General features: G+C 53.6%; 1 protein-coding gene across 2 annotated transcripts in view; it reads left to right on the top strand.

Moving 5' to 3' along the window:
- Positions 1 to 16254, top strand: part of AP3D1 (adaptor related protein complex 3 subunit delta 1) — a 40221-nt gene that overhangs the window by 22524 nt on the left and 1443 nt on the right. For both annotated transcript variants that reach the window (XM_084883476.1, XM_084883477.1), the window contains exons 9-31: positions 1472 to 1521; positions 3135 to 3184; positions 3991 to 4039; positions 4614 to 4759; positions 4847 to 4995; positions 5077 to 5307; positions 5767 to 5998; positions 6585 to 6730; positions 7139 to 7280; positions 8163 to 8234; positions 8938 to 9013; positions 9242 to 9438; positions 9851 to 9924; positions 10204 to 10378; positions 10680 to 10748; positions 11407 to 11517; positions 12501 to 12644; positions 12946 to 12993; positions 13402 to 13591; positions 13771 to 13859; positions 14156 to 14241; positions 14850 to 14971; positions 15079 to 15158. In XM_084883476.1, the coding sequence (XP_084739602.1) occupies positions 1472 to 1521; positions 3135 to 3184; positions 3991 to 4039; positions 4614 to 4759; positions 4847 to 4995; positions 5077 to 5307; positions 5767 to 5998; positions 6585 to 6730; positions 7139 to 7280; positions 8163 to 8234; positions 8938 to 9013; positions 9242 to 9438; positions 9851 to 9924; positions 10204 to 10378; positions 10680 to 10748; positions 11407 to 11517; positions 12501 to 12644; positions 12946 to 12993; positions 13402 to 13591; positions 13771 to 13859; positions 14156 to 14241; positions 14850 to 14971; positions 15079 to 15158 (2728 nt within the window). The remainder of the gene's footprint in view (positions 1 to 1471; positions 1522 to 3134; positions 3185 to 3990; positions 4040 to 4613; positions 4760 to 4846; positions 4996 to 5076; positions 5308 to 5766; positions 5999 to 6584; positions 6731 to 7138; positions 7281 to 8162; positions 8235 to 8937; positions 9014 to 9241; positions 9439 to 9850; positions 9925 to 10203; positions 10379 to 10679; positions 10749 to 11406; positions 11518 to 12500; positions 12645 to 12945; positions 12994 to 13401; positions 13592 to 13770; positions 13860 to 14155; positions 14242 to 14849; positions 14972 to 15078; positions 15159 to 16254) is intronic.

The raw sequence follows: 16254 nt of genomic DNA, 5'->3' as shown, positions 1-16254 counted from the left end.
GGGAGACTGTTGACATGTGGGAGGGGTAAGCCTAAGGAAAGTCTCGGGATGGAAAAGCAAACACACACATTGTGACTTTGCTGCAGATGAAAAACTATGTCTCGGTACCTGCTGGTCCTCCTGGGACCAGGCTGGTCTGGCTTTCCCTCACTCCGTTTTTAAAACAACACAAACAAACAAACAAACAATAAATAAAACACAAACAAAGGAAAACGAAGAAAGGTACGCACTCAGCCTCTTGGTCATAGTGGACTTCGGCAATCATGGTGAAGGTCTTAAATGACCATGTTGTTAGTTTTTCTGTTATCAGGTCGTGTTCTAAGAGCTGCTATACCACTTAAGATGCCTGCAGTTGAATCGTGGGGGCCAGATGGCAGGTGGTTCAGTAGATCTGCTGCCAGGGTCCCTCAGTGTGGGCAGCAGGAGGAACTGGAGTACCCTGTTTGGGCTGTCAGCAATCCATAGCTTGTGGCTCCCTCTGCTGGTGCTGGATGCCTTTTCCCCATGCTCATCATAGCCACAGGCTCCTCCCCATGAGGTCCAGGCCTTAAGACATCCCCTGGGCTTTGGGCTACTCCTGCGCAAACCAATCAGGTGTTCTAAGATAATTAGGTACAACAGGTGTCTGGGCGTGGGACTTTTGGGGTTTTATATAAATAACTAATCATGGAGTTTACATCATAGCTGTGGTTTTCAGAGATTAGCAAGGAGCCATTAGTCATGTGACTGGGGATGTGGACTGGCCTTGAATGTCCCTGCTCCTGGAACATGCGGCCTCCATACTCTGGGGTTTGGGTGATTAGGCTGGAGAGCATCACTTGTGAGAATATCAACTGAGAAGATGCACTTGGTCTCCACCTTAGTTATAGGTCTGGGCTGTGCTCACAATTCCCTGGGTACCCTGGGCAGGGGTGGGGTGGGGTTAGGGCCACAGACTTCTATGATCTGCCTGCCTGCGTGTGACCATGTCTGCCTGCCCCTCAGGCTCCTCCATCAGTAGAACCGGCAGTGGTGTTCTGACTGGTAGAATTGTCTTTGTGTGGCCAGAGCAAGTGGGGAATTTGACTTTCCCTCCTGGATGCTGCACAGTTGGGAGGGTAAGGGAATGGGCTCCTGTGGAGGGAGTGTTGCAGGTTGCCTGGGTGAGTGGATGGCATGCTCTTGTCCTCCAGAGCATTCTGATGACTGAGGTGAGAGAGCAGCCTCCGGGCCTCACTGACCAGGCAGAGATACCAGATGCCAGGAGCATGGACAAGAGCCAGAACTCCCACCCTAGCCCCACCTTGGAGCAGGGAGCGGGGGGGGGATTGGGCCAAAGGGTGAAGCCATATCCGATGTGAATTTCTGACTTTAGCTGTCATGGACCCATTGCTGACATGACCATATTTTTTCACATGCAGTGCACTGGGGTCTACTTGTGTCTCACAGAATAGCACATCACTGTTCTCACATCTCTTTGTTCCTTCTCCAGCACTTCTGCCATGTCCCTTCTCTACGAATGTGTGAACACTGTCATCGCAGGTAAGAACCACAGTTACCTGGTTCTGAAACAGATTGCTGTCTTTAGTGGGAGGCCCTACCCCACTACCACCTCATGGGATCTCGGGTGGGACAAGAGAGTGCCCATCCTGGTGATGGGGCCTGGGACGGGCTGGTCCCTGATGGCCATCTGTCCCCAGCCCCCGTTAGTGTATACAAGGTCACCTGGAATTGCAGATTCCCAACATTCTCCACCCGATTCTCACCTGGTCTCAGTGCTGTATGTTTAGTCCAGCTCTGAACCAGTCCCAGCCCTATGGGAAGTGTCACAGCCAGAGTCCACTGCCCTCACCAGCCTCCAGTGTCCAATCCTGCTATTTTTGTCCCATCCATTACAGTCACACTCCATAGGTACTTAGGGGTAGGAGTCCACAACACAGACTTTCTACAATGCAATCATGGCTGCTCCTCAGAAGGTCTTCTGAGAAACCGTTCGTTAGGGTCAGAACTTGGCCCAGGGCCATGCAGAACGCTGCTGATGCGTGTTCATACCATTGAGGACTTACAGTCTCTCTCCCTGCTGTGTCTAAAGTTGTTACTCCTGGGCCGGCTGGCTATCTCCTGGTTTGACGTCTGAGCCATGTGTTGCTATAGCTGGGCATCTTACAGATGGGCAGTGAGAGCTGGGGCTCGGGGGACTCAGCTTCACACTGCCTGCCTGTCTCTGCCCGTCCCTGCCCAAAGCTGTTGAGAAGCAGTCTCGTGGTCCTTCATCCTGGACCCATGGGCAACCTTCAGTTCAGTGAATCACAGGAAGCTGGCCCAGGGTCTGTGCTCCGTGCCTGTAGCTGTGTGGCCTGGAGTGGGCCATGAGTATCCCTAAGGGCTGATGACAGTTCTGGAGAGAAGGGTGGCATGCAGGCAGGACAGTGCCTGGAGATGGTGACCACAGATCCCAGAGAGTAGTCTCCATTTGGAAAGTCGGTGGGGCGGGCTGGGGCATGGCAGGATCAGAGATGGCCCTGGAGATAGGTGGAGCAGTTGGGGTTACTGGGAGGGCAGTGGCCTTGGTCAGGTTGTCCAGGGGCTTGCACATTGCAGAGGTCAAGGGTCTCATGTGCTGAGCACCAGCCATGACAGTGTGGTCTGAGCTCTGTGGAACTACCCTGGACAGAGATGCCTGTACTCTTAGGGCTTTGATTTTCTCTTGACCACAGAGACTCAGCACTCAGGGTTCTCACTGGGGCTAGTTACACAGGTGCCTCTGCCCAGAATGTGCGAGGTCCAGACTCCAGGATAAGTGCCATTGCTCCACATAAACAATGGATTTGTGAAATTTAGGGACAGGGAATGCTTCTCTCCTGTTCCTGTCCCCCTCACCCCCCATCAGTTCAGTTCCTGGACTCTTGATGAGGACCAGCCTTAACAGACTTGCAAGCCTGCCTTCCCGGGGAGTGTGGTCAGGATGCTGTGTTAGTCCTTTCCTGCACAAACACCAGCTGGTCCAAGCAGTTCCCAATGTGATGGTATTTCCCACTCAACATGTCCAGTGTGTGTTTGGTCATGTCCTCCCCCTTCCCCCCTCCAAACACACACTGGACATGTTGAGTGGATGTCATCCTGCCAGGCTCTTAACTGAAGGTTGTCTGTTTCAGTTCTCATCTCCCTGTCCTCCGGCATGCCTAATCACAGTGCCAGCATCCAGGTATGTCCCGGGCCAGACACATGCTACAGGGTCCTGAGGCTCTGCCATCGTCTGGGCCTCTTCTCCCTTCAGTGTCCCTGCCCTGGAAGCCTCCTGCTCCTGTGATCTGACAGATGCTGGCCCACCCTTGTACGTCCCCATCATTCATGCCTGGTCACTGGTGCCCTGCACCCTAGGAGGGAGCAAGCCAGTGGCCATACCTGCTCGACTGCCCTGGTACAGCTCTGAGTTCTTTAGCAGCTCCTGGCTCTCCTTGCAGAAACCTGAACCTGTGCCTATGTCTTGTCCCCTGTTCTCGGGTCTCCCCCATCCTGGATCTCTATCTTCTTTGTGACCCCTGTAAATGCTGTGTTCACCCTGGAGCACAGAGCCCCAGGGGCTCCCTGAGTGGCCTGGGGACTGTTGTGATGGTCACTCCATTGTTTTGGGGGTTCAAGTTTATTTTTACATAAGTAACGTGTATTGTAACTAGGTCCCCGGATCTCATCCTTGTCCCAGAAGGCATTGCTATGCTGTCTTGTGTCTTCACACATGTGAGCACCCATGGAAACTGCCAGAGTGTCCTTGCATGTTTCTGTGGGTGCTCTCACTGCCCATCTGTAAGATGCATCTACATTGGATATCTACTGTCTCTCTGTCCTCAGTGGTGCTTACAAACAGTCCTCCTGAGCTCATCCGGGTTCTCCGTAGTATGGAGGCCGTGGTGTGTAGAGGTCCCCAGTTCATAGGGGTGTGGGGCAGGCTGGAGTTCACTGCATTCATCGTTGCTTCAGGAGATGTAACCAGTGTCATCTCCCCGTTTGCAGCTCTGTGTTCAGAAGTTAAGGATATTAATAGAAGACTCGGACCAAAACTGTAAGTCGCTCCCCTTTGTAGAGCTGTGTGCATTCCTGCTGGGTGCATAAGACTGTCATTAATTAGCTATGGCAGCTCACAGCTCCTTGATGTCTTTCTGACAGACATGGAGCAGCCCTGCTGGTCTTGTGTGCACTCTTCTGTTGTAAATGTGTTCTGTTGAGAGATTCCAGCCAGTGACACCGCCTTGTGCCTGACTGTGGTGGCCAGGGCTTCTAAGGCCCAGGCATGTGGACTGCTCTTTTTGAGGTCAGATCTGTTTAGAGCAGAGACAGCCAATAAGTCTTCACTTTTGCAGTTATATAGTCTCTGCTCTTGTAGCTTAAAAGCTGACTTTAGTCAAGATTTAAGTAACGGGTGGCATTGTACCAATTCAACTTCATTTACAGAATAGGCTTCAGGCTGAACATGGCCTGAAGGGTGTTCTGGAGGGTGCGGTGAAAGGGGCCAGCAGTGAAACATGTTCTCAGGTCAGGGCCAGGTGGCAGGCCATCTGCAGACCTGGCCTCTCTGTGTCAGCCCTGAAGCCTTTTGCAGTGTGTTCAGGTTTAACCGTGTCTTACTGTCTCCTCAGTGAAATACCTGGGGCTGTTGGCCATGTCCAAGATCCTGAGAACGCACCCCAAGTCTGTGCAGGCCCACAAAGACCTCGTTTTGCAGTGTCTGGATGACAAGGACGAGTCCATCCGGCTACGGGCCCTTGACCTCCTGTATGGAATGGTGTGTGCCCCTCCGGGGTCTGTTCTGTCATTCTCTGTGTTCTCTTGCCCAATCCCTCTCTCACAAGCCCCCCTTTCTCCCCCACAGGTGTCTAAGAAGAACCTGATGGAGATTGTCAAGAAGCTGATGACCCACGTGGACAAGGCGGAGGGCACAACCTACCGGGATGAGCTGCTTACGAAGATCATTGACATCTGTAGCCAGTCCAACTACCAACACATCACAAACTTTGAATGGCACGTCCCCATGCATCCATAGCCCAGGAGGCACAGGGACCAGCCTCCTGGTGGGCATGTCTCAATGGCTCCCTTCTGCAGGTACATCAGCATCCTGGTGGAGCTGACCCGGCTGGAAGGCACTCGTCACGGCCACCTCATCGCTGCCCAGATGCTGGACGTGGCCATCCGAGTGAAGGCCATCCGGAAGTTCGCCGTGTCACAGATGTCTGTGCTGCTCGACAGCACTCACCTGGTGGCCAGTAGCACCCAGCGCAATGGGATCTGTGAGGTGCTCTACGCCGCTGCCTGGATCTGTGGGGAGTTCTCAGAGTGAGTGGGCGCCAACGGGCTCCTGGGGCCTGTGCTCACGAGAAGAAAGGATGAGGGAACGTGTTCGGCAGACTCGTCCTCTCCCTGGCATCTGCCACACCAGAGCCTAGTCTGCAAACCGGGTTTCCCCATCATAGAGCGCTCCACCTCTGCACTGGCAGCATCCCTGCTGCTTTCTCATTAGGGAAAAGCCTCTGTAAGCTTTGTGCCCATCCTCACGTGCATGGGTTTTTCCTGTCCTTGTTGGTTTCAGGTTGTCCATCACCACATTCTTGCTGGTGAATGGTGTCCTTTTTTCTCTTAACTCTTTTTAGCTACTCTGTGATTATCACATTGTTGCCCTAATTTCTTCCCTTAAATCTCCTCCCTCAACCCCTGATGCTGGGTGGGGTTGGGAGTAGCCCCCCCTTTAGCAGAGCGCATGACCCCCCTTCTCTGTTCACCTCTCCCTGCCATCAGGCACCTGCAGGAGCCCCACCAGACCCTGGAGGCCATGCTGCAGCCCAAGGTCACCACTTTGCCAGGCCACATCCAGGCCGTGTATGTGCAGAATGTGGTGAAGCTGTACGCGTCCATCCTGCAGCAGAAAGAGCAGGACTCAGATGCTGAGGCGGCCCAGGAGCTCACTCAGCTCATGGTGGAGCGGCTACCCCAGTTTGTGCAGAGTGCAGACCTGGAGGTCCAAGAGCGGGTACGTGCTAGCAGGCAGCACCCCTGAGGGGGCACAGGTGGAGCCCATTGAGAGTTGTGGGGAATGTGCGGACCCTGATTTAAGGGTGTTGGCAGACTCGGGGTCAGTGGGTTGCATTCTTGAACCCTAAGTTAGAGCTCCACAGTCCTGCTGGTGGTCTGGGCATGGCCCCTTCTTCTTCTTTTTTTTTTTTATTAATATATGTTATTGATTTTATACAGAGAGGAAGGGAGAGAGATATAGAGTTAGAAACATCGATGAGAGAGTCATCATCGATCAGCTGCCTCTTGCACACCCCCTACTGGGGATAAGGGCATGGCCCCTTCTACACATCTTGCTTGTGGGCCTGGTTTTGTTCCACACTTACCTCTGGTGAAGGAGCTGGGAGCCAGGACTATTTGCTCCACAGCCAAAGACTTCTTGTGGGACCTTACAGGTGTCCTCAGCAGAGCTCCAGACAAAGCAGCTGAGTGTCCTCTCCATGGGCTGGGTTCCTGCATGGTCTAAGTGATGCCCTGTGATTGTCAGATGGCTTTCAGAGCCCTATGCTCCTTGACTCATCCATAGCTCCTCCTTGGCCCCACAGGCATCCTGCATCTTGCAGCTGGTCAAGCACATCCAGAAGCTTCAGGCCAAGGATGTGCCAGTGGCAGAAGAAGTGAGCGCCCTCTTTGCCGGCGAGCTGAACCCAGTGGCTCCCAAGGCCCAGAAGAAGGTTCCGGTCCCTGAAGGGTGAGCCATGTGGCTCATAAAAGGAAATTGAGTTGGGGGCAGGGTTTGTGGCCCCAAGAGGGGCGGTGGAAGCAGCACTGCCTGAGTCTTAAGTAAAAGAAAAGGGCCTCCTGTACCTGAGGCTCCCATAGGCTGGATCCCCATCACGTAGATCATACTAGAGTTCACAGTTCTTGTGGGGCTCTGCTGTCTCCATCCTTGGTGCCACTCCCAGGAAGTGGGTCTGCTGGCAATTCTTTCCCACAAACCTCAGGGGTGGTGTGAGGCCCAGAATGGGGGAGCCGTGAAGTGTAGCACAGGCTCCAGGGTCCCTTGGACTCTGCCTCATTCTTTGTGGCCCCTATCATAAGTACTCCAGCGTCAGGCTCCCAGGCTGGAGCTCCTATGTGACCTCGCTGTGCCTTGCAGCCTGGACCTGGATGCCTGGATCAACGAGCCGCTCTCAGATAGCGAGTCTGAGGATGAGATGCCCAAGGCTATCTTCCATGATGAGGAGCAACGGCATGCCAAGCAGCAGCCACCCAAGGCTGATGAGGAGGAGCTGGCCCGGGTGAGTGTCATGACTTTGGGGCAATTGGCCCGCTCAGAGCAAGCTCTGAACCCCTAGCTCGTGCAGCCGTGCATGGTCCTGCTGGATCTAGGCTGTGTCCCACTGTCCTCCACAGAGGACTGAGTCAACCCTTGATGCCAGAGTTGAGTTTTGTTGAAGTGAGGAGAAACTTCCTTTGACCCTAGAGAGACCCACGGGGGCCTGACCTGGCGCCCAGGGCCCTATAGGTGCACTCAGCACACTTCTGTCAGCTCCAAAGCCTCCCGGGTACAGGACTTTATAACAGTAGCCCAAAGTACAGAGATGCTGCGTTTCCCTGTTCCACCATACCTGGCTCCTCTCTCCGAAATTATGGACACTACCCCTCACCTCAGGAACCCCAACAGTCCCCCTCTCATGAACTGTCCTGGGCCTCCCAGGCTAAGCCTTGGGGCAGTGTGACCTGGCTCCCATCTCAGCTGTGCCCTGGAGTTGAGGGGGTCTCCCCACTTGAGATCCTGTCCTTGTACTTGGAGATGGTAGTTCCCCTGCTTGGGGTTATTGCCACCTGCTGCCTATCCCCACACCTGCTACTTCCCGCTGCTGACCCCAGTATCCTTGTCAGTCAAAGGCCCATAGAGAAAGTACTGGTGAACCCTGGCCCCCTGTTACCCAGGAACTGCAGCATGGAGGTGGCCCACAGCTGGAAAGGAACAAGGGCTTATGCTTCCTCCTCCATGTCCAGCATGGGACCAGACATGGGACCAGAGCAAGGGGTGAAGCGTCCATCCTGGGCCTTTTGTGAACCAGGCATAGTTTTGTAGAAACTATGCCCGTTTCTACAGCCCACTCACTGTCCCTTATGCTCCACATGTTCACTGACCTTGAATCTTGTCCCCACAGCGTCGAGAAGCCCGGAAACAGGAGCAGGCCAACAACCCCTTCTATATCAAAAGTTCCCCGTCCCCCCAAAAGGTGAGGCCTGCCTGAAACATCCTCCAGGGACACACACTTGACCCTGCGCGGGCCCTGTCCATCCTTGGGGAGACCAGGGGCCACCATCTGCAGGCCAGTGATCGGCTGTCTTCATAGATCCACGGAGCAAGACTGAGGAGGTTTCCAGACCCTGGGACCTAGGAAACAGGCAGTCCCATACATAGTCTCAGGTTCAGGCTACTCTGAGCAATAGGCAGAAAGGCTGCAAAGGTGGCACCTCTAAGCATGTGGGGGCTGCACATGGGATGTTCTGATTGGCAAGAACATTCTACATATTGGTCCGTGGTGGTACCGGCTGCTTTCATTGATACCCTTCACCCAGTGGACTCCCAATGCAGGGTACTTTGGACTCTGCGCCCGAGACGTGGCTCTGGTTAGTGGGCTCAGGTGCTTCCTTTCTTGGGCTTGCTGGATCTCTGCTTGGCCTCCTAAGGGACTCACAGACCCTTCCCCACCTGCTGTGGGAGAGGGTACCTGTGTTGTCTGCCTCACTTGGAAAAAAGCGATTGAGAGGGAGAAAGTTAATGGAAGTTTTGTGTCTCAATCTATACTTGTTCATGCTGATGACAATCTTCCAGGAGGAACCCTTCCTTCCCCCATGTCATTGTCACTAACACCCCCTACTAGGCAGTGAACTCCTCGTTCATCCTGCCCAATAACGTTTTGCTGTTTGCCTCTACAGCGTTACCAGGATGCACCGGGCGTGGAGCACATACCTGTAGTGCAGATCGACCTCTCAGTGCCCCTGAAGGTGCCAGGCAAGTGTCTGCCTAGTTTAGGGAATGCAGGTGGCATAGGGACAGGGAGCTCCCTGATGGCAAGGGTGGCAGGAGACCCGAGTCTAGTGGCTCCAGGGGCATTGCCTGCATGTCCCATCACCCTGTAGTGCAGGCAGGGTGCGGGGTGCTTCTCCTGAGCCCAGGCTGCTCACATATGGCTTTGAGGCTGGAGTTGGATGGGGTTGAGGCCCACGTTCATGCCTACAGGGCTGCCCACATCAGAGCAGTACGTGAAGCTGGAGGAGGAGAGGCGGCACCGGCAGCGGCTTGAGAAGGACAGGCGGAAGAAGAAGAGGAAGGAGAAGAAGGGCAAGACGCGACGCCATAGCTCGCTGCACACGGAGAGTGACGAGGACATTGCCCCGGCCCAGCAGGTGGACATCGTCACCGAGGAGATGCCCGAGGTCAGCCTTTAGCCCGACACAGGCTCCTTTCCGCCTCCGCGTGACCCGGCTGGTCAGAGAGCTACACGCAAGTGTGCTTCCTCATTGCCACTGTCTCTGTGCCCCAGGAAGGCTGAAGCCAGTGCTGTTCTATGCCCAAGCCTAAAGGCCAGGGGGTGTTGTGCTGTGAGTGGATGTGTGTGTGTGTGTGTGTGTGTGTGTGTGTGTGTTCGTCTCTTCTCCCTCCCCAACCCTGCACTCCCACTGTTTCCTGTAGCCTGGAGGTACTGGCCCATTCCAACCTTTTGGGCCGATCAGATACTCTCATGTCTGTGGACCTGGGCATTTGTGTCCAAGAAAGGTGGTGGAGGGGCCTCCTGAGCTCAGGGTGCAATGGGCTGGGTGACAACACCAAATCTCCTTCTTCCCTTAGAATGCTCTGCCCAGTGACGAGGACGACAAAGATCCTAATGATCCCTACAGAGCCCTGGACATTGACTTGGATAAGTGAGTGTGGGCCTGGGCCTGGGTAGTGGCCCTGCAAGGCTTGACTCAGACGTAGGCTTTCCTGATGTTTCTCTGTCCTTGCCATCCCCCTCCACCCTTTACATTTGTATACAACGTGTGGGGGACCCCCTCAACTCCAGGGCACAGCTGAGAAGGGGTGGCAAAGGGTTCATCCTCCTCCAGACCTTGTCCCAGGCCACACGCATGCCTGGTGGCAGGGATCAAGTGCAGGAAGACAAGCCCAGCTTTTCCTGTGACCTGCCCCTACCCTACCCCCAGGCCCTTAGCTGACAGCGAGAAACTGCCCGTCCAGAAACACAGAAATGCCGAGACCTCCAAGTCCCCTGAGAAAGAGGATATACCTGTCATAGAAAAGAAAAGCAAGAAACCCAAGAAGAAAGAGAAGAAGCACAAAGAGAAAGACCGGGAAAGAAGGAAAGAGAAGGAGCGGAAGGTGAGTGCTGCCTGCCGTGGATCTCGTCGTCCTCCCTCCCTCCCTCCGGCGCAGGCGGCAGCCGTAAGGGAGACAGGCGGGCACCCAGCCTTGGTGGCACTGAGACTTGTCGCAGCCGGTTGTGATCAGGAGAGGATGAACCAATGTCAGCCTCCCTAAGCGGGACATCCAGATATTTTTTGTGTTTGCATTTATTTTATCCACACGGCCCTGTGCCTGGAGCGGGCTACCTTGCAGGGTCCACCTGGGTTTCTGGGGCCCGTCCCGCTGCTCTGGCCACAGCCCATCTTTGTGGTTTCAGGGCGAGGACTTGGATTTCTGGCTGTCCACCACACCACCACCACCTGCTGCTGCCCCAGCCGCATCCATGGTAAGACCCTGACAGGTGCACTGTGCTAACCCCCAAGGTCCTCAGCTGGATTGGTGCCTTTCATGGTCTTGGCAGAGCTGCCTCTCTGGAGTGCAGGGACAACCCTCTCTGCGTGCTGCCCACATAAGCCCTTCCCCTCCATCACCCATCCGAACCTTCCTGCTGTCCAGGCTCCAGTGATGGACTCTCACACAGGCCAGCCAGATTCGGGCAGCTTTCATGCCTCATGCCTTACCGAGGCAGTGGCTGTAGCAATGTGGCAGTGGTTAGGCGACTGACCCTCAACACAGAGCCTGCCACTGCCCCAGCCCCATCCACAGTGCCCCCCGAATCTGGCAGCAGCCTTGAGCACTCTCTTTATGAAAGTAGATGGTGCTCTGTGGTCTTATGCAGTGACCCAGTCAGTGTCAGTTGGTCTCGGACCAGGCTTCCTCTCCCATCTGTCAGCCGCATGCACTTGATGGCCACACACCTGCATGCTGACAAAACATCTGGCATGCAAGAGGAGGCCGCCTGGTCAGAGGGGGCCCGGGGTGTGTCCCAGTATGAGGGTAGGCCAGGGCACAGGGGTAGAGGATACCTTGTTTGGGGTTCTGGCTACCCTCTCCTCCTCCACCCCCCACCCACCCCTGAGCCTCCACCACCATGTTCCCTGCAGGAAGGGCCAACAGTGAGCACAGTCGTCACTGCTCCTGAGGAAGAGCGTGAGGAACCTAAGAGACAGGAGCAAGATGAAGAAGAGGAGGAGGAAGAGCGAGACTCTGAGAAGGTGAGGATTCCTATCTGGTCGTTCTCATGGGGGTGGGCCAAGCACCTACATTCAGGGCTGGTGGGGGAGAGACCAGGTTCAGGGGTGGAGGATGGTTACCTATTGCCCAAATCCTTCCAGTGGGGGCCATGGACCTGATGGTGGTCTCCTGTCACTGTGTTTATGGAATTCTGATTTTCATAGCTTTATTGAGTTGTAACTCATACCACAAAGCTCGCCCATTAAAGTGAACAGTTCACTACTGGTTGGTGGTATATTCTAACAATGTGTTGTGCAACCATCTGCCTAATTCCAGAACATTTCATCATCCTCTCTTCCCAAAAAAAGAACCTGTTTCCATCAGTAGTCACCACCCGGGAAGGCTGACCCCCGCCCAGCCTGACAACCACCCATCTATTTCCTGTCTCTGCTTTTGCCTGTTTTGGACATAAATGGGATCACACACTGTGACCCTTGTGTCTGGTTCCTCTCACTAAGCATTGCTTTCAAATTCCATCCACATGGTGTCAGTGCTTCACGCCTTTTCATGGCTGAATAATGTTCCAGTGCGAATGAACGATTTGTGCTTATCCTTTCGTCTACTGAGGTGCTTTTGGATTGTTTTCACTTCTTGGCTGTTGTGAATCCTGCTGCTGTGAACACATGTGGGCAGGATTCTGTGTGGACATAGGTTTTCAATTCTTGAGTGTGTTCTGATGAGTTTCCTATTTGTTGGGCCATCGAATGAATTCTTGCTCTTTCCCCCGGTATGTCTTTGCTCCAAATCAGCAGCAACTGTCTGGCAGTGAGTTCCCAAGTCCTTCTCTCAGCTGTACTGAGCTTCCATTCCCCATGGACCCTGGGGAGTTTTTGGCCCATCCACCCTGACATCTGACCCTTATCTGGGTGCATTTGATCTCTGTGTCTTCAGCCAGGGTACATGAGGGGAGGGCATCATCGCCATAAAAGTTTGGGATTGACCCTGACCTATGCTCTGGCTTCAGAAACCATCCAAGCATAAGAAGAAGAAGCATAAGAAGGAAAAGGAGGACAGACCCAAAGACAAGAAGAAGTCCAAGAAGAAGCCTCCTGCAGACGAGGAGGTGGCAGAACCCCTGGAGAACGGCGCACTCCATGAGCCTCTTCCGGTGAGGGCACTTTACTTCCTCTTAGGAGCCAGCTGTGGCAGGCTGTCAGGCCTTAGGCGGTGGGCTGGTGGTCCCTAGGGTCTGACTGTGGACATGGATGGCGGGGGTGGTTCATCTCTCACCATGCTGGTATCGGAATCCCCTGGGCATAAACTTGTGTTGGGGGGGGACTTCTTGCCCCCAATTCTCACAGGCCCAGTATTTCAACCCAGAGCACTTGGCAGCTTCCACCGACTTTGTTTTGTGAGGGCGCTCTAAGGCTCTGGTGAACCAAAGCTGAATCGTTTTCCTTTGTTCCCAGCCCATGTCCAGCTACTCTCTCCTGGCTGAGAATTCCTACGTTAAAATGGTGAGTGATGCAGGCATTTCAGAGGCGCTGGTGGGTAGCTTGGGGTCCCTTTGTATGGGTGGGGGAGGTGGCTGCACCATGAGAGGCATGAGTGGCTCCAACTGTGGGTCCCCATTGGCAGCCTCTCCATGGAAAGAACCCCACGTCACATGTATGATAGCAAGGCCTGCTCAGCGTGTGTGAGGTCAGGGGCCGATGGGATGGCAAGCTGTTCTTGAAGAAAGGACAGGAATAGCTAAGTACTGCAGACAGAACGGAGATGAGGCTTTCAGTGAGGACTAGAAAGCATTCCTCCCCACTCTTCTGAGCCTATGGAATGGGTGTTGTGTTCCCTTGGGCCTCTATGCTGCTCCAGAATGGGTCCCATGGGCTCCCACCACAACCACTCAGCCCAGCCTTGCTTTGCAGACATACGACATTCAGGGCAGCCTCCAGAAGGACAGCCAGGTCACCGTGTTCATTGTACTGGAAAACCTGAGCAGCAGCTTCCTGAAGAGCATGGAGCTCAACGTGCTGGACTCACTCAACACCAAACTGGCCCGGCCAGAGGGCTCCTCTGTCCATGACGGCGTCCCCGTGCCTTTCCAGCTGCCTCCAGGTGAGCAGTGGCTGACGTCCAGGGCTCAGTGGAGGCCAGGCATTCTCTCAGGCTTGAGCTCGTTCTTATCACACCTCCTTCCTTCGGTCCTAGGGATGCCCACTCACCTGCTTCCGGGGGGCTGGCTTCGTGCAGCTTCTCAGGCCAGCCTGCCTCTCTCTCCCTTCCTCCCTCACCAGGCATCTCCAACGAAGCTCAGTTTGTGTTCACCATTCAGAGTATCATCATGGCCCAGAAACTCAAGGGAACCCTGTCATTTATTGCTAAGGTATGCAGGGCCTGAGGTAGTGGAATGGCCTACATTAACCCCACACCACTCCAAGCATACCCAGAACCCAGGGCTGGGTATCCAGAGAGCAAGTGAGGCCCTCTTGGGAGCCACTCCCAGATTACCTGGATGCGTTTGAGTTCAAAGACCCTGCCCCTTTCCTTAGTAATCCTGCTTCCAAGCTCAAGGCCTGTCCCCCCTCCCCACTCGCCCTGCTCCGGAGCTCTCAGGCATAGTCCCCGCACCCCACTCATCCAGCCCCTCCTCCCTACTCACCCTGCACCCTGCTCCCACAGAACGACGAGGGCTCTACCCACGAGAAGCTGGACTTCAAGTTGCACTTCAGCTGCACCTCATACTTGATCACGACTCCGTGCTACAGGTGCATGAGCCCGCCTGCCTTCCTTCCCACCTTCATCCGAGTCCCATGGGGCAGTCAGAGTGGGTCCCACCCCACCTTACTGTTGTGAGGCTCTCTCTGTGCAGTTACCTCACAAAGTCCTCTGACCTAAGTGTTAAAAGGCAGTAGGGTTGGGTGACAAGCTTGTAGGCAGTGCAGAAAGTCCGGCTCCTCTGCCATGTCAGCAGCTCAGGCCACATAACAAACAGCATAGGCTAAGCAGCTCAAACAGCCAACATTGGTTCTTTCTCACAGCGTTAGTAGCTGGAATCCTAGATCAAAGTGTTGGCGGGTTGATTTCTTCTGAGACCTCTGTCTTTGGCATGTAGATGCCATCTTTTTTGTGTCCTCAGATGGTCATTCCTCTTTCCTGATCTGCTTTTATAAGGACCCAGTTATGTTGGATGATGGCCCCTTAGTAGCTCCCATCTCCCAATATAGTCACATTCTGAGTTCCTGGAGTTCGGGGCTTCAACGTGGGCGGGGAAGGCACAGATTAGCCCAAGTCATTGGCACACAGGAGGGGTCCCACCTCCTCCATGCTGGGGAGCCTCCTATTATCAGCCTCCCTGTCCTTGTCTTTTCCGCAGCGACGCCTTTGCCAAGTTGCTGGAGTCTGGGGACCTGAGCATGAGCTCAATCAAGGTTGATGGCATTAATATGTCCTTCCAGAACCTTTTGACAAAGATCTGCTTTCTTCACCATTTTTCTGGTAAGGGATTTATTTGATGGGACCGGTAGGCTGGAGTTTGCTAAAACGTGGTTCCCACTCTGCTCTCCTCAGGGCCGCATTGGCCTCACCCACTTGCTCTGTTGCAGTTGTGGAGCGAGTGGACTCCTGCGCCTCCCTGTACAGCCGATCCATCCAGGGTCACCACGTCTGCCTCCTCGTGAAAAAGGTGAGCCTACATGGAGGCAGCCTTCTCACTCCATGCCACCATGCCCCTCACACCAGGTCTCCTCCCCCTAGTCCCTCAGACTGTCCTATGTAGCCCATGGCCGAATTCAGTCTGTGACTGCTCTGCTGAGGCCCATGGAGCCGTGTTCATGAGGACAGTTGGCCTTGCGTTTTCTGCTGGGTTTGGGCCTCAGGGCACCCATGGCCTCATCACATGAGGTGGGGAGCTCTTCTCCCCTTCTGCACTTTCTGGAAGAGGTTGTATGTAATTCCTGTATTTCTTCCTTACACGTTTTGCAGAATCCACCAGGGAAACCATCCAGGCTTGGAGGTTTCTTTCTTGGGAGGTTTTTATCTACACATTCCTTTTACTTAATAGTCATAGGATCGATCCTTACTGTCTCTGTTTCCCCTCAGGTGAGTGTTGGTAGTTTGTGGTTTTCAAAGAATTAGTTTGTTTCCCCGAATTAATTGATATGGGCAGTCATTTGTGGTCCTCTTGTTCTTATAATGCCCGAGTGGTCAATAGTAATTACTTTCCTTCAATTCTGATGTTAGCAGTTTGTGTCTTCTCTCATTTTTCTTGTTTTTTTTTTTTTTTTTTAATTTTTCTTTATTGTTGAAATTATTACAGATGTCTTCTTTGGGTTTTTGTTTTTTCCCCATTGACCCCCTCCTCCCCACACTCACCCCTCCCAAGCCTTCACCACACTATTGTCTGTGTTCTCATTTTCTTGGTTAGCCTAGAGTTTATCAATTATATTTACATATTTAAATTTTCAGTCAAGCTTTTAATGAAAATACAATGAAATAAGTTTCTCATCACTATACATTAATACTGCACACTTCTGGAGAGATCAGTCATTGGTGAATTGCTTTTCTGTGACACTTGAGGACTGTATACTTGCAGCTTTGACCTAAATTTGTCTTAACACTCAATTTCATTGGTCTTTTCGAAGATCAATATAAAAACTTCAGGTGGAATATGGGTATGTCACCACCCTATCCGTCCCTTGATCCTCCCTCTGTGAACAGTCATATTGCACTTGCAGACATCAAAGATGCCATTACATCACATTATACTTTGCTTTCGATCC

This window comes from Pipistrellus hanaki, assembly GCF_964339955.1.
Source record: "Pipistrellus hanaki genome assembly, chromosome: 5".
NCBI classification, from domain to species: domain Eukaryota; kingdom Metazoa; phylum Chordata; class Mammalia; order Chiroptera; family Vespertilionidae; genus Pipistrellus; species Pipistrellus hanaki.
Note: the sequence above shows the minus strand (reverse complement) of the source record. Positions and strands in the feature narration are given on the sequence as shown.